This window comes from Phalangium opilio, unplaced genomic scaffold, assembly GCF_054372755.1.
Source record: "Phalangium opilio isolate 3A_F unplaced genomic scaffold, DU_Popi_V2 ptg000013l_1, whole genome shotgun sequence".
In the NCBI taxonomy this organism is placed as follows: domain Eukaryota; kingdom Metazoa; phylum Arthropoda; class Arachnida; order Opiliones; family Phalangiidae; genus Phalangium; species Phalangium opilio.
In genome coordinates this window covers 10958994-10986363 of record NW_028324148.1, presented here as the reverse complement: position 1 = coordinate 10986363, position 27370 = coordinate 10958994, and the positions used below count along the sequence as shown (strand labels likewise).

At 36.2% G+C, this 27370-nt stretch overlaps 5 protein-coding genes across 8 annotated transcripts; 2 read left to right on the top strand and 3 right to left on the bottom strand.

The window, feature by feature from the left end:
- The first annotated feature begins 309 nt into the window (after positions 1 to 309).
- Positions 310 to 3039, top strand: LOC149709040 (uncharacterized). The gene is made up of 5 exons (XM_089864497.1): positions 310 to 551; positions 635 to 736; positions 1802 to 1938; positions 2005 to 2325; positions 2676 to 3039. The coding sequence occupies exons 1-5, from the start codon at positions 389 to 391 to the stop codon at positions 2898 to 2900; spliced, it is 948 nt and encodes a 315-aa protein (XP_089720623.1). The 5' UTR covers positions 310 to 388; the 3' UTR covers positions 2901 to 3039.
- Positions 3040 to 3504: 465 nt separating this feature from the next.
- On the top strand, positions 3505 to 9732 carry LOC149709039 (uncharacterized). Its single transcript, XM_089864478.1, has 5 exons — positions 3505 to 3588; positions 4270 to 4569; positions 4836 to 5032; positions 5709 to 6751; positions 7299 to 9732. The coding sequence occupies exons 2-5, from the start codon at positions 4272 to 4274 to the stop codon at positions 7903 to 7905; spliced, it is 2145 nt and encodes a 714-aa protein (XP_089720604.1). The 5' UTR covers positions 3505 to 3588; positions 4270 to 4271; the 3' UTR covers positions 7906 to 9732.
- A 119-nt stretch (positions 9733 to 9851) lies between these two features.
- On the bottom strand, positions 9852 to 15749 carry LOC149709038 (2-oxoglutarate and iron-dependent oxygenase domain-containing protein 2-like). 3 transcript variants are annotated; one of them, XM_089864479.1, is made up of 7 exons: positions 15361 to 15506; positions 15234 to 15287; positions 15070 to 15183; positions 13580 to 13685; positions 13403 to 13527; positions 11634 to 11822; positions 9852 to 10495 (listed from the first exon to the last, which is right to left on the bottom strand). In XM_089864479.1, exons 1-7 carry the CDS (start codon positions 15472 to 15474, stop codon positions 10190 to 10192), a joined length of 1008 nt encoding a protein of 335 aa, XP_089720605.1. In that variant the 5' UTR covers positions 15475 to 15506; the 3' UTR covers positions 9852 to 10189. The 3 variants fall into 3 exon arrangements, with proteins under 3 accessions (XP_089720605.1, XP_089720606.1, XP_089720607.1); XM_089864481.1 differs by having other exon boundaries at positions 10284 to 10473; positions 15361 to 15749; XM_089864480.1 differs by lacking the exon at positions 15234 to 15287 and having other exon boundaries at positions 15288 to 15627.
- A 2830-nt stretch (positions 15750 to 18579) lies between these two features.
- LOC149709037 (uncharacterized) lies at positions 18580 to 22236 on the bottom strand. 2 transcript variants are annotated; one of them, XM_089864484.1, is made up of 3 exons: positions 22076 to 22236; positions 18941 to 19010; positions 18580 to 18910 (listed from the first exon to the last, which is right to left on the bottom strand). In XM_089864484.1, exons 1-3 carry the CDS (start codon positions 22181 to 22183, stop codon positions 18657 to 18659), a joined length of 432 nt encoding a protein of 143 aa, XP_089720610.1. In that variant the 5' UTR covers positions 22184 to 22236; the 3' UTR covers positions 18580 to 18656. The 2 variants fall into 2 exon arrangements, with proteins under 2 accessions (XP_089720610.1, XP_089720609.1); XM_089864483.1 differs by having other exon boundaries at positions 18580 to 19010; positions 22076 to 22235.
- Positions 22237 to 22923: 687 nt separating this feature from the next.
- Positions 22924 to 25540, bottom strand: LOC149709036 (uncharacterized). Its single transcript, XM_089864482.1, has 4 exons — positions 24817 to 25540; positions 24526 to 24752; positions 24196 to 24461; positions 22924 to 23718 (listed from the first exon to the last, which is right to left on the bottom strand). The coding sequence occupies exons 1-4, from the start codon at positions 24887 to 24889 to the stop codon at positions 23622 to 23624; spliced, it is 663 nt and encodes a 220-aa protein (XP_089720608.1). The 5' UTR covers positions 24890 to 25540; the 3' UTR covers positions 22924 to 23621.
- Between the last annotated feature and the right edge of the window lie 1830 nt (positions 25541 to 27370).

Here is a 27370-nt window from a genome sequence, read left to right as displayed (position 1 = left end):
TCAGCACATACTGCTTACACCGGTATCGATCGGTATCGTGTTAAGCCGGGTTTCCTTACTGATTTAGAGCCCTTAGAGTTCAACACTTATTGTTTATAAATTTAATATGAAGTGGTTGAATTTTTTTTTCTCAAAATGCCCAATTCCTGTCCCGTTACATATGATATTCCACGATTGCAATCTTTGTAAAAACACAGACTTCCCGGTTAAATCTAATAAATTATCAAGTTAGATTAAAAGAAACTCGTCTCATCTCCCATTATTATCCGTGTCTATAAATTTGAAGTGTATCAATACTTTATTTTAAAACCGGTTATACGAGCGCGAGCTGAAAGACTGCCGAGAAAGCTGATTCTGTTAGTGTTTGATGTTCTATCAGATTTGAGAGATGCGGTTTATAGAGCTTAGCTTAGTGAGTGTGATTTTGGTAGCTGAGTATGTTAGTTATTCTAGGGCTCAAACTTATTTGGTAGAAAAAACCACAGTAGCCGTACCCTTAACTAGCGAATCGGAGGTTGAAAATGTTACGCCTACAGCTATGCCAAATGATGGTTAAAATGTTTTCATTCTTAAAAAAATTATTCAAAGCTTTTGCTCTTGCGGCATGGAAAACGTTTCTCTATATTATTTTCAGATTCTGATGACAAATTAAGAGCTGCGAATGAGGAGGTGTGCAGGTACGGATTTGTTGATGCCGCTACTAGAACACAAGATGGCAGCACATATTTTTTTAGAGGTAAAAAGCGCATGATACGATTGAACTAGTAGGAAAGAACTAGGAGTTGATAGGACTGTTCAAGAGCCAAGCTGAGCGAGCTTTTAAAAAGCTCGGCTCGGCACGAGTCAAAAATACTGCGGCTCGGCTCGACTCGAGCGGAGCTGGGTCTTAGCTCAGCTCTAGCTCGGCTCGGCTCGATTAAAGGGAGCCATCGGAGGGTTTGCAATTCACTCTCGCGGATTTCCGAGCCCTCTTCTAGCTACGAAGGGAGTGAATAGAAAGTATCCCCCCATGGCCACTTAGAACCAGGCTTCTCCCACAGAAAACTGAAACAAAGTTGGACGTGCAGATTCAGCGCCACAAAAGTGCAGCGTCGAAATTTGAAACGAATAGGCAGACTGGCTAGCATACCCTCCGGTGGCTCCCTTTAATATATACATGTTTAAAAAAATTGCTACTACCAACGTCAACCTTGAGAACGACTATAAATGACATCCCATGTTTAGGAAAATATGCTCAAGGATATAGACTAGAGATTTTTCCCACGCTTTATTTCATGTAAAATTACAACGGAACGCTATTGGTGGAGAGAATAAAGACTAAATGGAAAGCACTATATCAGTGACTAAGCTCGCGAGTCGCAGTGGCTCGATGCCTGTCGGCTCGGCTCGGCTCGACCATAAAAAAGCTCGCTCGTTAATTAATCGAGCCGCAAAAGTGGCGGCTCGGCTCGGCTCGAACTCGGCTCGCTCGTTACGAGCCCGAGCTGGCTCGAGCTCGTAAACAGTCCTTGGAGTTGACCGTCAGTGTGCTTCGGATATTATTGTTAGCTACGAGTGTGTAGGACTAAATCGCTTTTATGATTAAGATATGTGAGTGTGTGTTTATGGTTTGTTTAAATATTGATTGAAAGTAGAAAGTTTCATATATAATTCTTTGTGTAAGTGCGTAAGCGTACGAACTTAATGTACCCCAACCGTTGGACCATCTCGAGCATTACCTTAGCGTGTTAGAACACACGCTATTGTTCAACGTTAGCACTTACAAACTAGGTTTAACAGCATAGCTATTTATATTATTAAGGTGACTATTATTGGAAAATTGATGCCGGTATTGTGCCCGGATATCCAAAGCTTATAGCGGAAGACTGGAAAGGAGTCGGATCTGGTCCGATCGACGCCGCCTTTACCTGGAATGATGGTTCAACTTTCCTTTTTAAGGTACATAATTATAAATATTATGATTTGTCTGATTTCGGTTTAGGTCTAATACGTTTAAATATATAGAATGACAGCTATTGGCGATTCTATAACTTGCAACCTGAGAAAGGATACCCTAGAAAAATTCAAGATGGATTCCGTGGAATTCCCAACAACATTGACTCTGCCCTTGTCTGGGAAAGCAATGGCCTGACATACTTCTTTAAGGGCAGCAAATACTGGAGATACAATCAGAAAGATCTCAACCCCGTAAACAAGGAATACCCTTATGATATATCCGAATGGACCTTTAAGGGAGTGCCCAATAACATCAGCTCCGCCATTCGCTGGGTTGACGGTCAGACCTACTTCTTCAAAGGCACCAAATACTACAAATTCGAGAACTATGTAGGTAGAGAATCCAACTCAATTTTTAAAATTTTCTGTTGAAATAAGACCCGTGTAGTAAAAGTCGTAAAATAACTAGCGGATTTGTGACCGAGGGGGTAAACACTTTAGAAATCAGGTGTACAATATGTCTTGAACTCAATTTACTGTCAAAGCTGAATTGTGAGTTCCGAAGGCTTTGAACTCAATGCACTGTCAAAGCTGAACTCTTTTGAACTCAGGTGTACACAGAGATCCAAAGCGTCTACCCCCTCGTTTGTGACTATTCCGATTGTTATTATTACTGGGATATGCTATTATGGATATCGATACGAAATAGAAGCTTCAACTAATAAAAATTATTTATTTAGGAAGAGAAGGTTATAAAATCTCCGGGGCAGACGAGTAAAGACTGGTTCGGAGGCGAGAAAGCGGGCATACCTGACAATAACAAATCCATGTTAGAACGGGAAATTTCCAATCACGAAGAGGTTATGACGAAAATAGATGAACTTAAAAACCAAGTGGATTTAATCGCGAATGCTTTGAAAAAAGTCGAGTTTTTAAAAAAAATCGAGTTTATCAAAATATTGTAATATATCCTTTAAAGAAATTACAAAGAAAACACTGTTGATTTGTAAAACTTAATAATATTGAAAAATAAAAGAATTTTTGGTATCTGATAAGTTGTAGGTTGAGACCTACTGTGTAAAGTTTAATGGCAAAGGCCCTCAACTTACTACAAAATTTACAATAAGATATGCTAGATACGAGAGCCATTGGCTAGACACGGATATTAGTGTCCATAGGCTCAGTTTCCATAAGGGTACATAGAGACTTAGACCTACGTGCTTCTTGCTTGTAGACGCTACAAAAACGGTAAGCATCTCCAAAGCATTTATACCAACATTCGCAGAGAACACAAATGTACCGCCAAGGAAGCTGACATCCATTTTAATTTATGTCCACATAAAACCAAGCGACAAAGACGGTTTTGAAGAGGAGTTAACTATTTTTATCTTATACATTCACGACGTTCTATCTCATACATCTGTATTGGCTAGGCGCTATTTATATCTAGGTCTCCTTGTTATTATCCACCACGTGGTGCTTGGGAGGCGCGTCGACTTAGTAGAGATCAAGAAAATCTCACACGGTAGGCTTACTAGCAGTAGAAAAGTTCAACTCTAATATATCGGTGCTTAATTTGCTAAATTTTCAAGAGTCGCTTTGCATAAAACGAGTTTCTTTTATTAGAATTTTAGTCAAGATTATATTAATCAGGTAATTCATTCAAATTTCTTACTAGTTATGTCATATGATAATGAAAAATTATACTTGGAACGGTTTACCTTGGTAAAACGTGCATTCGATATATTTTGGTTATATAACATTTATCCATTCTAACTTGATGAAATTTAAATAATAATAGTTTGATAAAATGTTTTGATTAATAATGACATTCTTTCGATATACTACTTAACTTGTAGCTGATTTCCACGACTGTCCACAAAAAAATGAATAAGATTATGTTGTTATGAAATATTACGAGCTCTAAATCTAATTCAAATGTATTATTAACTGGATTTTCTGTTAAGAAAGCGTTAAGAGATTAAATTTTTTTACTATGCTAATGGGGTGTTCACAAATTACGAAACATAATTGCTCTAAACCAAGAATTATAAATGCTTTAGAATAGCGTTTCTCCTTCACAAAAACAACACGGTCTGTCTTTCCCTTTAGTGTAGAAAATAGGCCGAATTACTGCACTTGCTTAATCAAATATCCTCTTCTTTTCTCTTACTCACGTAATTTGGGAACAACCCCTAAGAAGCACGACAACAGACTTGTATCTAATCAACACATACGTGTTCAAATAGAACATTTTGCTCTTTTCGTGATTTTTTGTTGACGAAAAAATTGCCTGCATGAGCGTACGACACAAGTCTTGCTTAATTTTTACAGTCATGAATTTAGAAGAAATTGGAAAAGAATCTTCGTCTCGTAACGTGATTGATGACTTAAAGACAATCGAAAAAAACACTAACAAGGAATACCTCCTTGATCAATTCAACTATGCCAATAGAACGGCGGAAAGCTTGCTCAAAAAGCATCCAGAATTGAGTATCCTAGCTTCGTTTATGCAAGAGAAGAAGGATGCGGAAGCAGTTAACTATTCTCGGCCCGATTTAGAGGATGAATTACGTCCCGAAAATTTAGTTAATATCGCCAACTTGATGAATTCCATGGATAAAATTCAAAGCGGTGAGTTCTTTAAGCTTTCGTTTAATAATATGCATGACTAGCTAAGCCAACCCTTAATAGGTAAGGCAAAATGAAGTGTTAAAAAATCAGTTAAACACTGCTATTTCTAAAACAGAAGTTTAGAACTAGGCCGTGGTTTTTTGGAACCGTGGTACAACGTACACCCACTAATATCAACCATATCGTTTGGTTACATATACCACAAACATACAAACAACATACTCATATATTTGTATATTTAATATATTTATATTTCCCAATTTCAGGAAAGGTTTTTCTCGGCCGCGTTATAATAAAACCGAGACAATGGAACGAGTCGACATTCTTCTTGGCTGAAGACTGGGAAGGCGAACGCGCAGTTAAAGTTGCTATTGACAACAATCCGTTGCCATCATTCTCCACAAACGCGGTGGTTGCGATATTTAATCCTTGCCTCCAAAATACATCTGATGGTGGCGTTGAGGTAATAAATATTTTCATTTAACTTTGAAGGTTTAAAACATTGCAGAAAGCGATTCTAGACTTCAGTTAGCACTTATAGCGTGTTTGATTAAGTTTTACCTCTCGGACTGATGATGCAGAGGTATTGCCATGGACATGTCTGTGTGTCGGTCACTACGTTCTTAGTTGGCATATCGGAACAAAAATGTTCACAACATCCGGACCGCTTCTACACCATTATCATTGTTAGGGTTAAGATGTACGCGGCGATCGGATAGGGTTACGAGAAGCGTCTAGCCTCCCAATGGCAATGCCTCCACCGCAATTGCGCTATTTCTTACCCCTTATCGGGAATCGGCCAATTATATATACAACCCACCTTCGGGGTTATTATGAAAAAGTTATTATGAACTCCTGATATACCCTAAATTTCCAAAAATTGTTAAAGAGGCATACGCTTGAATTCAAACGTCAAAAATAGCTATGTTTAAAATGATTTTAGGAATAAAGTTTCTTAAACCGACTTAAGCAGAATTAAGGTAAATTAATGACGATTAAAATAATTAATACCAATTATATTTATTGAATCATTTATGAAAAACCTCTTCAGTGGTTAGATATCTCTCGTCTCGAGTCGGAGAGGTTTATTTTGGTTTCCCAACTTGTTGTATATTTTGAAAACGATTGTTTCATTTCAGTTACGCCCTGGAACAGGATCGAAAGACGTTCTATTACTAACTGAAGATGTACTAATATCCAAATTTCCCAAATTAAAGTGGCATAACGAGGCCGACGAGGATGAACTCGATGACCCTGAAAATAGTGATATTCCCCGTGATCTCGATTTAAAGGGTTTAAATCTAAAAGATAAAATAAAGCGTTTGAAATACGAAGGCAACAAAATGTTTGTCGGCGGAAACTACGTCGCTGCTATCCAAATATATTCGAAAGGGCTAGCTTTGTCCGCCGATGACGAAGACTTACTGGCTAACCGAGCTCTTTGCTACCTAAAAATTGAAACATACCAATCAGCTTTAAAAGACGCCTTAAATTGTTTAATAAAGAATCCACCCCACTTGAAAGCAATTTATCGGGCAGCGCAGGCATACGTCGGTTTAAGACAGCCGGAAAAGGCTAAAACCTTGATCGATTCGAAACTCAAATTGGATATTCCTAAGAAGGATCTCAAGAAACTGTTGGTTAGAGTAGACGAACTCCTAGCTCAGAAAAAATACGGTCGATACGACATGATACCATTGTTCAAATCCATGGAAACTTTCATTGCTCACGATGTTTCTGATTATGTTGGTGCAGTTGTTGTGAGAAATATACCGGGAAAAGGGCGTGGTTTAATCGCAACACGTGATATAAAAGCGGGTGAACTAATATTGAGCTCTCAAGCATTCGCGATTCACGTTTCGGAACAAGGAGATTACTACAAATCTGTGTCTGAACTTCTCAAGATTATTATTAAGAAAATAAAGAAAGTGCCAACACTTAGAAAAGAACTTTACAAATTATCGGCAGGGATGGAGTTAGGTTATTTGGATACATCCAAAGATGACTGGACCAAAATCGACACAGAGAGAATAAGAGGAATAATAAAGGTTAATTGTTTTCGAAAAAAGCTCAAAGGTGGATCTGAGAGTTTTGGACTATGGATAATGCCATCTTACATAAACAATGATTGCCACTATTCGAATTGCTCCAACGTCTTGTTTGGGAACGTTCGCCAAATTCGGTACGTTAAGTTTGTTAATCTTAAGGGCCTTTTACACCAGGCAATTATTACCGCTAACTTGCTGGACCAGTTAGTTGGCCCAACTCCACAGTTTCGTTTACACTCTATTCAAAACATCAGAAATTTAGCTTTTAATATTTAAAAACAGCAAATCAAGGAGTTTTGAGTTAGACTCGGTTTTAAACCACATATTTCGTCACGTCCGGTTTTCAACTTTGAAATACTGGCGGCAAATTCAGCAAAATATCCGCTGTTCTAGTTGAGAAAAATCAAAGCTGGTCCAACGAGTTGGAGGTAAAATTGGCTAACATCAAAGTCACTTGAAACAACTCATCGCGTTGTTAAACATTGATAGTCTAATTTGCACTTTCCTCGAGATCGTGGCTTTCAGTATTTGCAATTAAATTAAACCTGACTCAAGCAGTTAACCCATGTCACTCTAAGTAATGACGACTGTTCAGTTCACTAACCTTTTACTTGAAATTTTATCTAAATCTACTTTAAAACCATTAACAGTTTCTAATCATACTTATGAAAATTCCAACAGCTCGATGAGACCTCTTAAAAAGGGCGAAGAGATTCTAATCGCATACCGGACTCATGCGGAACCGTTAAGGCAGCTATTGTTCTCCGATCCACAATTTGGAATAGCTTGCGAATGCGAATACTGCAAGTTCGAAGTCGCAGAACCAGCTGACATTCGCTCTAAGCGACATTCTGCAATTACTTCATTCGTAAATAGAAAGTTCACAGAGCCCCTTGAACTTGAAGATGTAATCATGAAAATCCAAGAAGCTTCGAGCCAGTCTCCTTTTATTGATCATTACCTAGCATGGCCCTATTTCAAATTAGGAAATCTATATTTTGCTAGAAAGAATATTGAAAAAGCAAGAGATATTTATACGCAATTCCTGACTAGTTGGCCAAGATGCGGAGGTGATGTAACATTATGGCTTTGCGCCGCTAGTGAACGTGTTTTCCAATGTAATATGAACCTCAATGATATGAAAAGTGCGAATATCTCGAAAGATAAATATTTCGAATATGTTAAATTGAGGTATGGTCGTTGCGATAATGAATTTCTAGAGATTATAAACCCCGGAATTACAAAGTCAATCGATGAAGTAAATGCATCTTTGAAACCAAAAGTTTAATTCACCTCTTCGATGTTTCAAATTTGCAGTCGTATTGTATTGTATTGGTTAAAAGCCCACTTTCCACGATAAATGAGAATTAATAGTTCAAGTTTTAATGTTTAAAACAATGGTAAATCGCATTTTGGTAGGTGTTACTTGAACATTTTTTTAACTTAATTGGAAAATTTGCCTTCTTCCCTTCTATGGTAACAAAACCAGGTCAAGACACAGACGCTTTTGGAAGCATTGTCTGAGGCTCTGAGCTGGGCTTTAGTGGTTTAAATTTCGAAAACTTTATATTGTTCCCTACTCCAAAATTTGGGCTTTCACTATATTAATTTATTTACCGCATGCATTGTACAAAATGTCAACCCTTGTTAATGGACACGTATATTCTTTGGAGAAAAATATTTAAAAATATTACCATTTTTAATGATCAGTTGATAATTTGCCATGTTTTACAATTAAACCTTATTATAATGGGACAACTGCCGAGATGCATTATTAGGCGCAAATATCAGAAACCTTTCAACCGTCTGTGTCTATACTCATTTTTCAATGACTACTCGTATACTCATTTTTCAATGATTACTCGTATACTCATTTTTCAATGATTACTCGTATACTCATATTTCAATGATTACTCGTATACTCATTTTTCAATGATTACTCGTATACTCATTTTTCAATGATTACTAGTATACTCATTTTTCAATGATTATTTTAATACACATGATTACCGAGCCAGAAATGTTTTCTAAATGAGCGTGTTAGCATTTTCTGAAAATGAGAAAGCAATAAGTTTAGACCACTTTAGCGCTAACCTAAACATTATTCAAAATATTTTTATACGGTTACCGGTGCCGTGGAAATTAATCTTCACTAAAAAAGCTAGAAGCGCATCTTCCTTACTTCAACATAGCTTATTAGTCTGATCAATTTTGATCAACTGAAAGCCCCTTTACCAGGAGTTCATAATAACCCGAAGTACGAAACTGGTTAAAAAGCCCGTAACAACAAAGTTTCGCCGTAAAGCTCAGCGGATTCATACACCGCTTAACTCCCAAAGAAATAGTTACCCCAGTTTTTAGCGCCCACGCGCATTAACTTACACACATCCGGTTTAGCACTATTTTTATCTTGTGATTTTGGGAGCGAAAATGGCTCACGTCTGCTTCTGTCGGAACGGTGTAAATTAAGCCTTGGCTAAGAAGTTGGCTTTTAGTCGGGGTTTCTTGTTTTCTACAAAACATTTAAACGATCGTCAATGATGTTTTTTGTTGTGATATGCGTGAGTGAGAATTCCGTGGTTAAATGAAAACGGTTTGGACAAATTTATTCGCAGTATCTTTAATATAAGAATTGCAACGTGTTTCCACGTCCACCATATTGCCATTTTTCTTTTCGACGAAGATCCCAGCCAACGGAAGTTTTGTAACGAAAACCAAGGAGCATAGATACCACTACGATATACTGTAACGTTGTATGTCCATAAACAGGCTAATCCTTTCTATGCCCAACGACAGAATCTTGTTGTTCGCGATTTTTACCATTAGCTCTATGGCCAGTTTCATACTTCCCCCCCGAAGGGGGGTTATTATGAACTCCTGCCTTTACCAATTGAGGAGACGATATGTAAATGAACATTTACAATTGAGAAGTTGAACTACTTTCATATACGTTTTCCTTTTTTAGTGTAATTATACTGCTATTTCAGTATAAGAATTGATGTCTTATATCCAGTACATCACTTCTTTTGAATTTGGGTGAAAAATTGGCTATAGTAGCCTATAACTTTTGATATTCAGTTTTGAGTTTATTATACAGCGTTTTTATATGCACCATTCACCAATGGCGATCAAATAATGTTGGTAAAAGCTGTTTCTTTTTTTTTTATTTTTTTCGTTTAACAACGAAATGATGTAAATGTACATTACGTACCGAAATTAAATATGAACAAAACATTTCAGATAACTTGAATTTTATTTGAATCACATTAACTACAGACTGAATTCACTACTTTTTCCATGATTTCAATTATCAGGCTGGTTAGTTTCACTTACTACGGTTCCGGTTCTCTTGAGTCCATAATAGTTTTCACGACTCGAAATCATTTGTTTGATTATAAATCTCACTTGTCATGTGAATCATGTCATTGTATTTACATTATTCGACTATGATTAGCTTACAAAATGCAACATAAACCGAAGTACACGTGTGTTGCTATTGAATGTACTTGTTCAAAAGGTTGGAGCTTCTTCTAAATCATTGACCAATGAAAACTTACACAAATTAGCTTTAATTAGCTTGTAAATCCATCTCCATAGTCATTGCATTTTTCTAAAACCGGTTTTTGGTTGCACATAGGACATTTAGCGTTCCTAACAGAAGACGATCTCATCCATATGATAAGATTCTGCCTCTCTCCATCTTCTATGGGCATGGCACCATGCAAATGTTGACCTCTGTGTATAATTCCAATACCGAGGCTGTGGGGTGCTTCTACGTAAGATGTTTCACCCACAACTCCCCTTTCTTTGTCTTTCATAGGCCCGAAGTAAAGCTCTCCACCACTGAAATCCAAACCTAGACAAATGTTAACTGTAACCTGTAAAGGGTACAAGTATCGCGATAAGTTAAGTTAAAGTACTCCGCATACTAGGTCATTGTAAGTATAAGATTGACGTGGCCCGTAAAACCATAATGGAAACATGATAACGTCTCAGCTATCAGCCTGAGATAGCTACTTGGAAGTTGGTGTATAAACGATTAAAGCCTTAACACTACACCACATTTATGTTGTAATGTATAACGTTTTAGCTAGTTATATATTGGGCCTAACAGGAAATGCTGTTAAATTTACGCCGAACCATGAGTGAATCATATACTAGCTCCCTATAAGTTACTCAGTCACACTGGCCTAATGTATCCAGCATTTTCTTCCGAATAGTAGTCGAGAGGAGGGGAGGCGGGTGAAAGTGATAGTAGACGGCGCCCTCTCTTAGGGCTTTGAAATTAATATATCGAGAACTTGAAAGTGACGATAGTTCCAAATGGTATTAACGGTTTTGGAGGTTTGACTTCTTTGCGTCACATTCATTCTTTTACTTATTGAAAAACAATTTTGGTTTCACAACAGGCTTCGTTAAAAATGGGTTGGGCCTTTCTTTAAGTTTTTCTATTAGTTCTTTAGACGCATTATTAAAAAGTTTAGTAAGGTTTTCGAGATGACTATTAAGTTGTTGTTTAGCTCTTATTTTTTGATAAAGTTTGGTTCTCTCACCATAAATAGTTCCTGCCTCTGAATGTTGCCTACGGAATAAATTTTTTTTCAAAGTATCATTGGTTGATCTCCTTTTCCGGTTTTTTACCGGAAATACGTAAGCGCCGGGAGAAGTGTTATTTTCTCTCACTGTAGGTCGCATATAGGTAACACTTTTTTGGCGGGAAGAAAACGCTGGATACATTAGCCAGTGTGGCTGAGTAACTTATAGGGAGCTAGTATATGATTCACTCATGGCCGAACTTATGAAAGAACCAGTTACAAGGCCAGTTTTTTCAAAGCCTAAATAAGTCCATTTAAACCATAGAGACATAGGGCTAACCAGTCTTAGATTCCCTGTGTACACCAATTACAAATTACTAACCACTGTCAAAGAATACTCATAATGCCTATAGTACAGTGAAAGCTACACTTTCAACATTTGTTTGTCTCGATAATTTGTCAGTCAACTTAAAACAATTACCTCAGCGTTATCAAAATGGTATGACAAGTCAACATCGTCTCCTGTCTTGTATTTTACAGTGAATGCCTTATGAGAATCTAGACCTTCATTTACACATTCGGGGAAAAGGATTTTTGCAATTTTACTGAAATATTGCGATCTTAGTAAGTCAATGAGGCAATTATTTAAACCAATTTCTTCCATCAAAATCTATAACGAAAAAAAAAATTGGTTTAGTTTATGTTTTAACAGATCATTAGTGAACATTTCAAATAACTCTTTTAATATAAATTTCAGCTTTAAATTCTCGGGGGATTAATGAATAATTTTTGGCCAGTTTTCTGATCCATCTATATCTATATAAATCAAAGTCCTGACTGACTGACTGACTGATAATCAACGCCCAGTCCAAACCGCTTGCCCTAGAAGGCTGAAAATTTGCAGGAACGTTACTCATAAGTAGTACGCGCGTACTAAGAAAGATTTTTCCAATCCGCCGCCATCTTAATAAATGGCGACCAGAAATGTAAAAACATCTTCTCTATGCAACAGAGTCCGCATGTTTCAAACGATTTCGCAAATATTTAGTACACTGGTTTGCTTTAACCTATAGACGGGCTGAAAGGTCTTTTGGGTTCGATTTGTTGCCATCTTTTTAAATGGCGGCCAAAAACTAAAAACCCCTTCTTAATGGAATAATGTCCGCGTGAAAAGTAATAAAAAATGCATCCCTAGGGGCTGACGGGCGAGGCCGAGTGCCTTCGCTCATAGGGTGCTACAAAAATATTAGTCATCAGTAAAATCTACCCATTCTTTGTATCATTTTGATGGAAGTTCTTATTACACGCGAGCGACGCCGCGGGTAACAGCTAGTTTCCATTTTATAAACATCCAGAAAAAGCTGACCCCATTCCTAATTTATTGGCGCCATTCTTAAAAACGACTGTTAGAAATGAAGACTTAATTCAGAAACTTTATAACAAACAAATTTCATTGTTTCTGAAGGTACTGAACATGAATATCGACTTTATTTTAAGTTTAGAAAAGAGCCGGGTAAACTGCACTTATACCCATTTAATTTCCGCTTTCGGTACTTCTTAATCAGTATGCATTTTTATCTTGAATTATTTCACACTAGCCGTTACCCGCGGCGTCGCTCGCGTGTAATAAGAACTTAAATCTAAAATGATATAAAGAATGTGTAGATTTTACTGATGACTAATATTTTTGAAGCACCCTAGGAGAGAAGGCACTCGGCGTTGCCCGTCAGCCCGTCGGGATGCATTTTTTATTACTTTTCACGCGGACATTATTCCATAATGAAGGGTTTTTAAGTTTTTAGCCGCCATTTAAAAAGATGGCAACAAATCGAGCCCAAAAGAACATTCAGCCCGTCTATAGAATAAAGGAAACCAGTGTACTAAATATTTGTGAAATCGTTTGAAACGTGCGGACTTTGTTGCATAGAGAAGATTTTTTACATTTCTGGGCGCCATTTATTAAGATGGCGGCGGATTGGGGGGAATCTTTCTTAGTACGCGCCTACTACTTATGAGTAACGTTCCTGCATATTTTCAGCCTTCTAGGGCAAGCGGTTTGGGCTGGGCGTTGATTATCAGTCAGTCTGTCAGTCAGTCAGTCAGTCAGGACTTTGATTTATATAGATATAGATTTCCTCGGACTTCTTGGAAAAGTCAAATTCTTTGTATTCTCCACGAATGTCTTACCATTTTTTTAATTTCTTGTCTTTTTCTGTAATTGCGTTTTTTTTTACAATAGCTCATACTTACACCATAGCGATTCATAGAATTGGGTCTTCCTTTCTCAAAAGGTGATTTTTCAAAATGATTCAACTCTTCGTAAAGCATCTGACAAAAGCCCCTGTTAAATACTGGAAAACTATACAGCCTCTGTTCTATAAAACAATTATTAAAATACTTATTTATTTAAAAAGCTATAAGCCTTACCATTTGAAATAACCGTCAGATGTTTCCGAATTCCTTCCCATGAATTAGATGTGTTAGCAGCATGTACCAATTCAAGGAATGTACTTTCAAAAATTGAAGTCTCTGGCTTGTAAAGAAAAGTAATGAAAAAAGAATGATTTTTTTAAAGCAATTGAAGCTTGGCTCCCCTTAAAGACTGCTTCAGTGCTTCTGCACAATGTGGTAAGCTTGTATGGGCGAGTTTTGGCTCCGCCCTAGTGTAAGAGTTCTAATTGGTTCCCACCTTAGGCAGAACAAAATTGGTGTGAAGCAGAATAGCCAGTTTGCTAAGGGCTATTTCCAGGTTTTTCCCATATATGGAGTAATAAAAACGGTAGCGGTTTTTTATACTTGAAACAACCCCTTCACAGTAAACTTACTCAAACCTCACAAATTTCCCTGAATTTTAACTACAAAATTCTACATTTCCCAAAGTTATTTGTCTACAACTTATTTCCCTGAGTTTTTGTCCACTTTTTCTCTGAGTGTTTTGTCAACTATTTATTTGTCTGAGTGTTTTGTCAACTGTTTATTTCCCTGAAATTTTGTCTACTATTTATTTCCCTGGGTTTTTGTCTACTATTTATTTCCCTGGGTTTTTGTCTACTATTTATTTCCCTGGGTTTTTGTCTACTATTTATTTCCCTGGGTTTTTTGTAAACTATTTATTTCCCTGGGTTTTTTGTAAACTATTTATTTCCCTGGGTTTTTTGTAAACTATTTATTTCCCTAGGTTTTTTTGTAAACTATTTATTTCCCTGGGTTTTTTGTAAACTATTTATTTCCCTGGGTTTTTTGTAAACTATTTATTTCCCTGGGTTTTTTGTAAACTATTTATTTCCCTGGGTTTTTTGAAAACTATTTCCCTGAATTTTTTCTCTACTATTTATTTACCTGCATTTTTTGTCTACTATTTATTTCCCTGAATTTTTGGTCTACAATTTATTTCCCTGAATTTTTTGTCTACAATTTATTTCCCTGAATTTGTTGTCTACTATTTATTTCCCTGAATTTGTTTTCTTCTAATTATTTCCCTGAATTTTACTACAAAATACTAAATTTCCCAAAGTTATTTGTCTCCTACTTATTTCCCTGAATTTTACTACAAAATACTAAATTTCCCAAAGTTATTTGTCTCCTACTTATTTCCCTGAGTTTTTCTCCACTATTTCCCTGAGTTTTTTGTTCACTATTTATTTCCCTGCATTTTTTGTCTACTATTTATTTCCCTGAATTATTGGTCTACTATTTATTTCCCTGAATTTTTTGTCTACAATTTATTTCCCTGAATTTTTTGTCTACTATTTATTTCCCTGAATTTTTGGTCTACAATTTATTTCCCTGAATTTTTGGTCTACAATTTATTTCCCTGAATTTTTGGTCTACTATTTATTTCCCTTGGTTTTCCAGCTTTGTATAAACTCAGTATAAACCCTGTTTAATTGCAAATTGGAAAACCATCTTCTCAATACCTGAATTTTACTGTATAAAGTTGGATGCAATGGTTTATAATTGGCCTGGATTTCTCGAAGCCTTTCTTCTTTTAAAGAATGACTATTTCTTCTGCTTTCAATCTCAGTTTTCACCTAAATTATTTTAAGTTAGGTCTTCATTGTAGTAATCATAAGAAACACACCTGATTGATAATTATTTCAAATTCCTTAGAAGAACAACCAAGTAAAGAAAGTACCTGAAAAGTAATGATATGCATAATTCATCAGCACTGGTTGAGATAAATGTTACACAAAGATTGAATTACTAACAGATTTGTAGTCTTTTGAGAATTGTTCATCACTGAAATAGTTAACGTGCAAACTGAACTGTTTTAGAAATATATTATTTGTTAAGTAACATTTACATCGGTGGAAAACCGCCATCGACCCCCAAGTGGGCCCCAACTGATTAAAGGAACCTGCTTTCACTTGAGTGAAAGAAAGTCTGACACATCTCATAGCTGAAGTAGTAGCAGACGACGCACTCAGTAGGGTCATACCATAGCCCACTCGATCACGCGCATCACGACGCCAAGACTCCAAGAGCTGACGGCACAGGGGCCAGGGCTCTACATAAGGATATTTTTTTTAGTAGTCAGCCTGACTAGTGAGCCCCCCTATCCCAATTTTTTTAAGTAGTCACTGACTGGTGAGACGTATGGTTTAGGAATATTTGGGACATTTTTTTTACTAGTCAAATTGACTAGGGAACAGGGGTCTACATAAGGATATTTTTTTTAGTAGTCAGCCTGACTAGTGAGCCCCCCTATCCCATTTTTTTTAGAAGTCACTGACTAGTGAGACGCATGGTTTACGAATATTTGGGACATTTTTTTACTAGTCAAATTGACTAGTGAACCCCCAGATTTCGATTTATTTTAGTAGTCAAGGCATTTTTTTTTAGTAGTCAAATGCCTTGACTAGTGCCTTATGTAGATCCCTGAAGCAACAACCCTATAATAAAACTAACTGTTAACTCGCAATTATTTATTGAGGAAACCATAGACATAAGAACATATACTAAGAATCTATATGGAGGAAACATTTTTAGGGATTCTATAAGAAGGCTCTACTAATCCCCACAAAGTGTGGCCTAACGTTCACCAAGGTTTTGTTAATGTAAGGATGGATGGGAAATAAAGTTGGAGGATATAGTAGGCTAGTGGGGGAATAAAGATGTTTGACCTTTGGTAGGAGGGTTTCATCACTTACTGCCTTGGCCCTATTGGAGAATAAGATGAGGCTCCAATACACTGAAGTTGAATAAACTGATTTTATTCCCATTGAAATCTTCTCTGTGTGATAATTTTAAACTCAAAAACTACATCATTAGCCAGATATGAAATTTGTTTGCCTATCGACAATAAATAAATGAAAACAGAAATATAACTTTATCTCGTACTTTATTAATATCATGATAAAATTATAAACATTTGGTTTTTCTTTCTATTTTACTAAAAAATTGTTATTTTAAATAAAATAAACACAAAACTTGAAATATTTGAAAAGAGAAAATCAAAATTTTTTCATTTCAATTACATCTAATAAAATCGACTATTTAACACTGTTAAAATCATTATAAAATTACACATAATTGGTGAAAATTTTCATTTCATGTTTTAAATAAAATGAACACACACAAATTGCTTAATGTAATCAGCGAAATCAGTTTTTTTCTTCATTTGTATTACGCGTACCGAAAATCGAAATTAATGAAGGTGTTTGAATTGAAATCGACTATTAACTATCATATCATATTGTTCCGGGGTTAACTTATCTTTAAAATAAGAGACGTTAACATAATTTCCGTTTTCGCGTATGTACTTCAGCAAACACTCGTAGATGTAGAGATCTTCGGTTCTTTGATTGTTCCAGCTCCTCTAGCATACCATCCAAGCGATATGTCCAGTAGGTGACCACAATGATTCATCCACTTCAAGTTTTCTAACTTTTTCAGATCCAAATTGGCTAGGGCGACACTCTTTCCACAGTTCAGCGATGTCATTAGTCAAGTTCCAATAGCCGGCCAAACGAAATCGATGAAATTTATCTAGACTTACATCCTTGGTCATCAAAGCTCCCATTGCCTTCTTATCCACATCACCATTTAATTTGTAGACGAATTTACCGAAATATTTTTCAATCTTGAAACCGCTATCAGCAAAGCCATCAGCTTTATTCCGCATAAAGTAGCTGCTCAAATAGAACCGTAACCATTCGGAAATACTCATTCTGGTTTTAAAGACAAGCTCGAGGATTGACGGTTTCATCAGGGACGGAAGAGGTAAATTGTTAACTAGTTTTGCAAAGAAGTCCCTAGCGTCATGGCGAAGCTGAAAATCGTAGTTTGAATCGCTGTCTACACTTTCCGGGGTTTTGATTGCCTTTTCGCCATTAGCGGCCCATAATGTCTGCGCAATATTAAACTGGCATAATCTCTGCAGCGATGGAACATTAACTACCGAAACCATTTCACTCTTTTATTAGTGTCGAACTTGAAAGTATTTTAAACTACTTCCAAAAACGGAAATTGAATACTGTGAACCAAAAAATAACCATGCGACTTGAGTCAAGTTCGCAAAGAAAATAAATGACGGTCCGATATAGTTTGAAAATATAAATTTTCATTTCGTTGCGACACTTTATCTCTAAGGCCGAGTTCGTGTATTTACTATCAAAGATCAAGTACTTGAACAAAGCGAAGAATAGAACCGGTTATCTTTCTTAACAATAGAAGTACCGCGCTGCCGCTCGGGGTTAAAAGTTGCCATTGTACTTGACCTCGTACACCTGTTATACGCGCAAAGAACTTCGACCTGGTAAATTTATGAAGCTTTGGTAATCATAGAGCAAAGGGGCTTTCCCCACTTCAAGTCGATCTAAAGTAACCTTGAAAAAGGGGGAGTGATCTTTTATATGCATTTATCTTTTTATGATTTTTGAAAGTTGGATTTCGAAATAAATTTTCTACAAATGACCATTTCGGTAATTACATACAGAGAAACCAACACATAGGGGCGTGGCCGCCATTGGGGTATTCCCCCTCGCGCCAAGAAGCAACGCCAGATGGAGCCTGAGTTAAATAAACGAGGGATGTTGCCCAACTTGTTTTGTTTTCAATATATGAGCTTTTTGTAAAGCTATAACACTATAACACATAAGTGTACCTGCTTATCGCAAGGAAATTATTGAGACGAGACTGCTTAGCCCAGAGACGACCATCTTCGAGAAACACGCCACCAGTATTCCAGTAAACATTTTATAAATGAATAGTTGGTAGAGAAAAATATACCCATTGAGGCTGTGACATATTCGAAGATTGCCCCTCCCACCTTGGTCAGTCTGATATGTTACTTTACTTCACGTTTCTTTCTGAGCTGAAGTCTATCGTAGGTTTTGAATTAAATTGTTAGGCCTATTTCAGTCAAATGTGTTCAATAAAGAGCCATTAGATCTATTGGTTCATTCACATAAAAACAACAAGAACGGTTTTTGTAATTTCAATCATTTCATTTTTATTATTGGTGTAATGTAGTAATTAATTACTACAACAATTCTGCATCATTCTAATAGAGTCTGGTATAACCAACGGACTTGGTTCCAAAGGTATCAGCGGATCGAATGTACGTGATGGGCGCAGCTGGCCTAATGTACTTGATGGTGGTAGCTGGTCTCATGACACTGACCAGAGGAGTGTTTAATAATTGAACTCTATTGCCCCATAAGATGGATGGCGACGCGTGGAGTGCAAGCTTGACGGGTTCCGAAGGAAGAATTGTAGCTACGCTATGCGGTCTAAGAATAGTTGTATCTACGCTAGGCGATCTGAGAATAGTTGTATCTACGCTAGGCGATCTGAGAATAGTTGTCACACGATGGCTCTGGAACGGAATAGTCTCGATTGACTTCTGAGCAGAACACTAAATAAGGAAAAAATAATCATTTTTAGTTGAACTTACAAGTACTTTAGAGTTATTTTTATTTTCGCATAAGTTGGTAATTATTGTTTAGTAGGCATTACAGTTTAAGGCATTGAACCAACTCTGAAAATATCTTGGAATTCGGCCTTAAGAACATTGTTAAACCTTATGAAACTTGCGAAGACACCGTCTAATTTGTAGGTATCCTCCCATTGAACCGAATTCCAATTAGACAGAAATCGCATTCAACCGAAATGTACCAAAGAATTTAAGGAACTAGTGAAAGAAAGCTGCTGTTCTCTGAATACACAAGTTGGGAAAACCAAAATATTACCTCTCCGAGTCAAGAGGAGGCCTACTTACAAACTTATTTACCCAGATATGGAAATGTTTCTTTTTTATGAACAAATACTGAAGTTAATTTTATGAAATATTAAAGAGGTATACAAAGCATAGCGAATATACTGTAAATCAGACGACATTTTACATCCAATAAGGATATACTTGTACACATTAAAATCATCCGATGGGGGAAAAACGGGAAATGAAGAGATAAAACTTTGGAGTGATATTACCTTTACGTGCTTGTTAAAGGGCGCCACCGGAGGCTTGCGGGGTCAAACTGTTGCGAAGCATAATGCCTAGCCCCCCGCCGCGACAGTGGCGCCACTCCCTATAGCCAAAAAGCTGAGTGTTTTCCCCCGTCCCTAAAGGCAGACTGCCTCGGGAGAGGTCCGGTTAGCCCCTTTAAGCCCAATTTTCTACTCCTCAACTGTATACCGTCTATGTTCAAAGCCAGATTCACAACAGGGTTGCGGTGTAAACACTATCCTCTCGTTTCAACTCGACGATTTTCTTAATTTGTCAACATGACTGTTAACGTTACATAACACTAAAGCTTATTTGTGGCTACACGCACTGAAAGTAATTGCGCACCATATAACGCATGAAAACACGAAGCTAGAATCCGATTACGATCAGACCTTTCACTGATCTGCGCTGCCTTCAGCAGTGCTCACCAAAAAAGACAGCGGATTTTGGAAAACGTTAACCGGTGAGCTCTGTCGTCATAGCTTTGCTGAACGTTTTTCTCCGGTCATCGGTGTTTTAAAAATTACGCTAGTGCAATAAAGCGTGCAAGGTACCAAGGCTTAACAAAAATTGTATGATAACATATTTATAGAGATAGATAAAACAACTTTTATAATTAAAATTAGAAAGACTAACATGTCTCTTAAAATTCTCGCGTGATCAACTGGTTTCACGCCAATTAAATAGGTATAGTCCCATCAGAATCAGCAAGAGCTATTTGTAATAGTACCTCCATGTTTTTACCGCCAAGCTGAGAACTACGCGTTTTACGTCACGTTATCCAAAAACCCGTCTATTTTCTTTGGTGACCGCGCTGGCTCAGCGCTGAGCGCTGTGACGTCAAAATTCAAAAACAAAATCCCTTTCTGTATGACATTGCTAACATCGCTGAGCTCTGCTGAACGCCGCCTAGATTTTCACCATGATGCTTTATTCAACTATATAATCTAAGCCTGATTATTTAAAAGTGTATTTAACTTTCGGCCCACTCTGAACCGTTAATGTCTCTGCATTACAGAAACGAAAACCAAACCCAAGCGTTTACTTTTGGGTTCACTAGGCCTATTGACAAATAAAAGTTCATTTGACCGACATAGCAGAGTTCTTCTTGTTATCAAAAACGAAAGGATTATGCTATAAACAGATGTAGTATAGCTTAAGTAATATATAAACATCCATTTCAAATAATAATTATAAAAAAATATTCTTGGGATATCAAAATGAAACAGAGCTTTAAAGCTACAAAACTACTAAAGGCATCGAAATTACGAAAAATATTTCCATATATTAATTTTACATTATGAAAAAACCAAATATTAAGGTTTTGTAGAATTTCTTTCCACATCAACACAAGGCGAACTGCTAACGCGAAGCACTAGTGTAACAACGGACGGACACACACAGACAAACACATAGACTGCTGTTTTACCCTTTCCGTATTAATTTTGTTTTGAGAGACAAGATTACTTTAAATACTAAAATAAATATAATAAATATAATTATAGCTATTATAATATATTTTCTTCGTTAGTTGTTCGCCTTATTGAACGTTACATCGTTTTGATAAAGAACAATTAAACATTCTTGAGAGACTTGACTAATATTGGCGTTTGAAATGAAGCATACGCCGGTTGCTTTGCCTTACACAAATAGGTAGTATATAAGGGTGTCGAAATACAGTTCAAAGCAAGAACAACCGCAATTGCGAAAACCTTTGGTGGCCGATCCCACCTTAGGGAGGCTAGACGTTTCTCGTAACCCTAGCTGATCGCCGCGAATGTCTTAAACCAAACGATAACGATGGAGTAGAAGCCAGGTGTACAGACTGGTGTCCATGTGGGATGGACAAAAACAAAGACCAGAAGATGGTGGTGTTAGAAGCCAGGTGTAGAGACTGGCGTCCATGTGGGATGGACAAAAACAAAGACCAGAAGATGGTGGTGATTAGAAGCCAGTATGTATGTCCAGACTGGTGTCCATGTGGGATGGACAATGACCAGAAGATGGTGGTGATTAGAAGCCAGTATGTACAGACTGGTGTCCATGTGGGATGGACAATGACCACAAGATGGTGGTGATTAGAAGCCAGTGTGTACAGACTGGTGTTAGACAGGCAATGGAGTAATAGCCTGTAAGTGTAATACAATTTTCGAAATTTCCGGAAATTGAGAACACGTTTGCTCCGGTTTGCAAACTGCGAACGCGGTCCCCTGGGGTGTAAGTCAATAACAACAGACAGACACACACACACACACACAGACAGACACGTCGAAATTAGAACCTCTCCGTGACATACGTCACTCGGAGAGGTAAAAAAGACTAGACAATTCTATCAAAATTTTTGCTTCATGTATGAGTTCTAGGCTACTAAGTATTTGTACTTGAGGAGCATTTTTGAGTACTAGGAATCCTCAACGAAATATTGAGTAAAGACATAACTAAATTGTTTTGAAAAAGAGTTAAGTAATATTTACCACTGCGACAACCACCAAGAGAGCAGCTACGATCTTCAGCATGGCTAGTTGGTTTGTTCCAAGTTTAGTATAGTAAATGTTGAGAAGTGAGGTTGTAATGCTAAGCATCAATCTACAACCTTTTATATACGCTTTTCTTGGGTGGTATTTCGTCGATCTCGTGGTGGAGATAAATTCAAGTGGATTTCAAAATTTCCATTTTATTTTCATGCTAAGTTTCAAAGTTGCTAAACTTCTTTATTTAAGAATAATATCAGCTATTTTTCGTTGGTCTTGATAAAAGTTAGAGCATGGATCTTAAACTTTATACGGGACTAGTGTTTAAGCCTATCTTTGGCAGACAAAGGAGGTAGGTTTCAGGGGAAAAACAAAGTGAACAGAGCGATCTTTTTAATAAATTCGTTTTCTCGAATTTAGGGTTAAAACCCTTGTTTGGACACTTTTGGGGAATTTAGGAAATTTTGCGTCGAGAATGCAATTTAAATCTCTACATTTAATTGTCTTAAAGAAATTTGTTCATAAGCTTAAAGAACTGTTTCTTGAAATTAGTATAACTATGATGAAATATAGCCTAAGTATAACAGCTAAGATTTGACACCTTTGATGAAATGCAGGTACAACAGCTAAGATATCCGGCGTTATCTGGGTGTTTTAAATGGACAGTAGAGAAGTCGGCGGACCATTAATTTTTTAAGACACCGATACCTTCCCCCCCCAATCATCGACGTCAGCAGCCGATGTAAAACGCGTCACAGAGGAACTAATGTCAGGTACGGGGGAAAGTATTTGACATCTACTGCCCTAGGCTCACTGAGTTCGAGTCCGAAAAAAATTCATCTTCTTCTGGTTCTCTTCAGAATTAAAAGGTCCATGGTTAGACAACTTGAAAGTTCAGTAAAAATTATGAATTTTGAAATTTTAACAGAATAAATGCATATAAGAGGTCTAACCTAAACCTTTGTCTTGAAATAATTATTTAATTTTAGAAAATGTTTACAAATATACATTAGGCCTAAAGCTAAACAAAATTGAGTTTTAGCAACCCCATTAATCTTATCCTGAATTTTGAAATTTTAATAGTGGAAAGTCATAAAATACATAGTAGTACCTTAAGCCTGACCCTCGGTGTTTTTTGCTCTTAATAAAAATATATCTTATATCTAAACGAAATTGGAGGTTTTAGTAAGCCCGTGAATCGTATTTTCAGTTCAGTTTTCAGGGGTACGTAGTAAAAATTCGGTGTGAAATGGGCCGCAATTGAAACAAATGTTAGAAAATGCCAAAAATCAACGCTTTTCAAGCAGAGTTTGTAGATAACTAAAAGTAAGCATTTTTGGCAAAACAAGACTAGGCCTAAGGACCAAGAGTATAGGGATTAGGGAATCGACCGAAAATTAGAAAGTTTCTATTATGACTTTGCGGATCTCATTAATTTTATGGCAAGTCGCTTTATAATAAGAAACATAAGTATAGCACATGAGCAGTTCCATCCTGCAACCAACACGTAAAATATCAAGTTGAGATCGTCTTCTTTGATGTAGTTATTTCATTCAGTTGCCGTTTCTTTGTAATTTGCCATTTCGTAACGTAATTTATCCGACTCGAATTTCTGAATTATCCCAGAACTCATTAAACGATGTATCCTGAAAACGGTTAAAGGTTTGACAGAATACGCCAGTAAAAGTATACATTCGAGCTATTTGGTTTGATCAGGGATAGATGTAATTTTAGAAGAAGGAATGGAGAACGGTTAGTATTTACTTCAGTCCGACCCATAGCTCAGTAAAGAGCTCCTCCCTCCAACACGTAACGAAAATTTTAAATTATCTTATTAGCTCACTTAAACTACGTTTTGATGACGTTACTGACGGGGACGGCGAAAAATACGTAATTCCTTTTTACCTCTGTCGCTATGACCCGCCTCTTCTTTCATACCCCCCGTCCTGGGGAAGGGGGTCCGGGACTTTGACGCGCGCCCAGATTACTCTGTTCTCCATTCGTACTTCTTCTAAAATTACATCTATCCCTGCTTTGATCACAGATATACTACGATTGTTAAACAGTTAATCTATTGCAAAATGAATTTTCAGTTGTCTTTATTCTAAGTTTTAGTAACGTACCATTTATTATTGTTTTCCTTGCAAGGAAGTGATTTGCGAAAAGCGATAGCGTTGTGATCAACGTTGAAAGTCTCTTTAGCAAAGTGAAAGGCGTTGAGTGGTAACTTCGATGAGAATATATTCGATATGACTTCCCTATCGTTTAATATTAATCCGTAATTTTCTCGTAATACTCGGTTCAAGCTTTCGTTTATGAATTTTAGAAGCTTGAAACCGGGTTTCTTAATAGAATTTGCAAATACTTTCAAATATTCAATGTCAGAAGTCTAGAAAAGAGTTTAATTATAACTTCTTCTTTCGCAATTGTAACGACAACGGTATTGTACGTACCATAATGTTATTTTGAATTGAGTTTTCATACATCGAACTGACAACGTAGTTTTCTGATTTAATCAGCCGAGCCATTTCTTCAAAGGTATCAATGGGTAAAGTGACGGGTGCCAAACTTGTCACTGAAGTTAAGTAACAGGCGTAGAGTGCCTCCAACGTTCCGTTAAGTAAAACCACGCTCGCAAAAAGGACCATACTTGTCGATTGAATGTTATTTGTTGTAATACCTATTGAAAAAACGAGTCTTTACATTTCAAACGAAACTCTTCATCCTTTTAAATGTAGTCTCACTTTGACGTAATGATATCTCAACTACTTTCCATAAAGCATCTTTTTCCTTGCGCAATAGAGTTAGAAGTTTCATGATTAAAATGATAGCTGATAGTAAACACACATTTAAAATCCAGACCTCAAAAATAATATAGTTCTGATGTAATTTGCATCGTTTTTCGTATATTATTTGTTAAAATACTTGAATATGCATTGGTTCCGTTAAAAACATAGCGTTGTTGATTCTGAAAACACTGGGAGCTTTGGTAACTAAAGAGATATGACATTGTATATATGGGAAAGAGAAATCGACAAATTTTTCTCGATCCACCGTAGGAGTTAATGCCGAAATGGCCATATCCGCTTCCTAGATTAAAAGTTTTATCAGAGCAGTTTGATTCTTAACAGGAGAATCGAATTGACAGATAACCATTTTTAAGCAATTCACATAAGTAAAATAACATCAGAATCATTAAAAACACTTGCCTAAAAAGTATATTTTATATTAATTTTAAAGGTTTTAAAAAGTTGAAGCGTTAAGATACAGATAACTGATATGGAAAACGGATCATACAGGTAATTTGTACGGAAAAAGGATCATACAGATATTTGATACGGAAAAAGGATCATACAGATAATTGATACGGAAAAAGGATCATACAGATAATTGATACGGAAAAAGGATCATACAGATAATTGATACGGAAAAAGGATCATACATATAATTGATACGAAAAAGGATCATACAGATAATTGATACGGAAAAAAGATCATACAGATAATTTATACGGAAAAAGGATTATACAGATAATTTATACGGAAAAAGGATCATACAGATAATTGATACGGAAAAGGATTATAGAGAAAATTGGTACGGAAAAAGGATCACACAGATAATTGATACGGAAAAGGATCATACAGATAATTGATACGGAAAAAGGATCATACAGATAATTGATAGGGGAGGACTCGAAGGCTACCTTTCCCTGAACTTACTGATCCTTAACCGATAACAGCGCGAAATTATTTCTTAAAAAAAATGTGACCTAGAAGCCCCTACTATGACGGCTTTATTTTCAAAAAAAAATTAGTGTTAGGCTTAGCTTATCAATTTTTGACAGTTTATGGCAAGTTTTCATAATGATTTTGGTGCCCATTTATTAAAAATATATTTTTTTGGCATTTCATTCTTATTATCATATTATGATATCGAAATACCTGTCGGGCCACCATTCCTACGATTCCAGTGCAATGATTGCTCTTGAGGTTACACATTCCAAAGGCTTTTGTTTGTGAAGTGACAATTTTAAAACTATATAGTTGGAATTATTGAAGTTTATTGATCATGTTTCATAAATATCTGATAGCTTTTCTTTAAATTATTATTTAACTTGGTATAAATTCTAGTAAGTAGAAGTTCCACGGTGTATTTAATTGGATACTACTGATCATGAAAGGTTCAAACAAGAGCATTTTTGTCGCTTTTGAATAAAATTACCACCATAGATGGGCACTATCATATCATTTGATAGTTTTACCACTTGATACGATAGAAAACTAAATCTGCCCCTATCAAAGTATCAATTTTAATAGTTATTTTCGAGAAAAATTTGAATTATAATGATCGATTGAGTTTGATAGCTTAGAAAGTGCACTCGAAGTTGATATGATTCATTGATTCGTTGAAATCTTCTAGAGAAAAATATCGATTCTCAACGTGATCTGGCTACTAACCCCATCTTTTAGAAATCATAAAAAATGATAGGCATTATTCCTTGAGAAATAAATTGATTCTTTGAGTGAGTTTATTTGGCGACATCTGTTTTCTGATTTCATTTTAAAAAATTATGTGCTAATCTTTGATAGGCAATTTTGATAGTTATGAAAATTTCTGGAAAGATAAGTCGTTTTTTGAATGATATCGAAGTTTTTAATATATTTGAACGTTAGCAAGTGTAGGTTTATTCTATAAGAAGATTCTGTACTTGGTGGTCGTTATAACCCTCTCAAACAAATAAATAAAAATAAAATAAACGATGGTTCAACAGTTCAAACTGTGAAGACGGAGCTTCTTGTATATAGAAGCTCCGTGCTGTCACTGATGTGAACGACTACTCGAGGAGGAAGAACGATTCCACGAAATCATCCAAACGTAGAATTAGATAAATTAAAGTGTAGATTTTCTGATTTTTATTACCCACAGTTTTAATTGCAATTTTTGCCTTTAATTATTATTAGTTAACCGTTTATAGTAGATGGTTTAGATTAAATCAAGGGCGAATAATTTGAAAAAGTTTGGATAGTAGCTTTTGAACTATAGACAGTTAAAAGTCAAACTTGAGAAATGAGATTATGGAAATTATATGAATATATGAAAATATTAGAAATTCTACAAAATCAGGAAATATCAGGAATCGATTAAACAGAGTAAAAGTAGGTAGAGCCCAAATCAGTTTGATCGAAAACAATCAAATTTAAAGTCCGGAAATTAAATAATCGATTAATTTAGTCGTTCCTAAAGATTTCAATTTGATTTGATAGGCAAAAAATCTATCTAACAATGAGAGCCAATCTA

Excerpts from the sequence above, each read along its gene's own strand:
- LOC149709040 (XM_089864497.1), top strand. The coding sequence starts at position 389 with ATGCGGTTTATAGAGCTTAGCTTAGTGAGTGTGATTTTGGTAGCTGAG. Across the intron at positions 737-1,801 it reads CAGCACATATTTTTTTAGAG|GTGACTATTATTGGAAAATT; the intron begins GTAAAAAGCGCA and ends TATATTATTAAG. Across the intron at positions 2,326-2,675 it reads ACTACAAATTCGAGAACTAT|GAAGAGAAGGTTATAAAATC; the intron begins GTAGGTAGAGAA and ends TTATTTATTTAG.
- LOC149709037 (XM_089864483.1), bottom strand. The coding sequence starts at position 22,183 with ATGCTTAGCATTACAACCTCACTTCTCAACATTTACTATACTAAACTT. Across the intron at positions 19,011-22,075 it reads TCTTGGTGGTTGTCGCAGTG|TGTTCTGCTCAGAAGTCAAT; the intron begins GTAAATATTACT and ends TTCCTTATTTAG.
- LOC149709036 (XM_089864482.1), bottom strand. The coding sequence starts at position 24,889 with ATGAAACTTCTAACTCTATTGCGCAAGGAAAAAGATGCTTTATGGAAA. Across the intron at positions 24,753-24,816 it reads TGAGATATCATTACGTCAAA|GTATTACAACAAATAACATT; the intron begins GTGAGACTACAT and ends TTTTTTCAATAG. Across the intron at positions 23,719-24,195 it reads AAGGAAAACAATAATAAATG|GATACATCGTTTAATGAGTT; the intron begins GTACGTTACTAA and ends AACCGTTTTCAG.
- LOC149709039 (XM_089864478.1), top strand. The coding sequence starts at position 4,272 with ATGAATTTAGAAGAAATTGGAAAAGAATCTTCGTCTCGTAACGTGATT. Across the intron at positions 4,570-4,835 it reads CATGGATAAAATTCAAAGCG|GAAAGGTTTTTCTCGGCCGC; the intron begins GTGAGTTCTTTA and ends TCCCAATTTCAG. Across the intron at positions 5,033-5,708 it reads CATCTGATGGTGGCGTTGAG|TTACGCCCTGGAACAGGATC; the intron begins GTAATAAATATT and ends GTTTCATTTCAG.
- LOC149709038 (XM_089864479.1), bottom strand. The coding sequence starts at position 15,474 with ATGGCGGTTTTCCACCGATGTAAATGTTACTTAACAAATAATATATTT. Across the intron at positions 13,528-13,579 it reads TCTGACGGTTATTTCAAATG|AACAGAGGCTGTATAGTTTT; the intron begins GTAAGGCTTATA and ends ATTGTTTTATAG. Across the intron at positions 11,823-13,402 it reads ATTCTATGAATCGCTATGGT|ATTTTGATGGAAGAAATTGG; the intron begins GTAAGTATGAGC and ends TTTTCGTTATAG.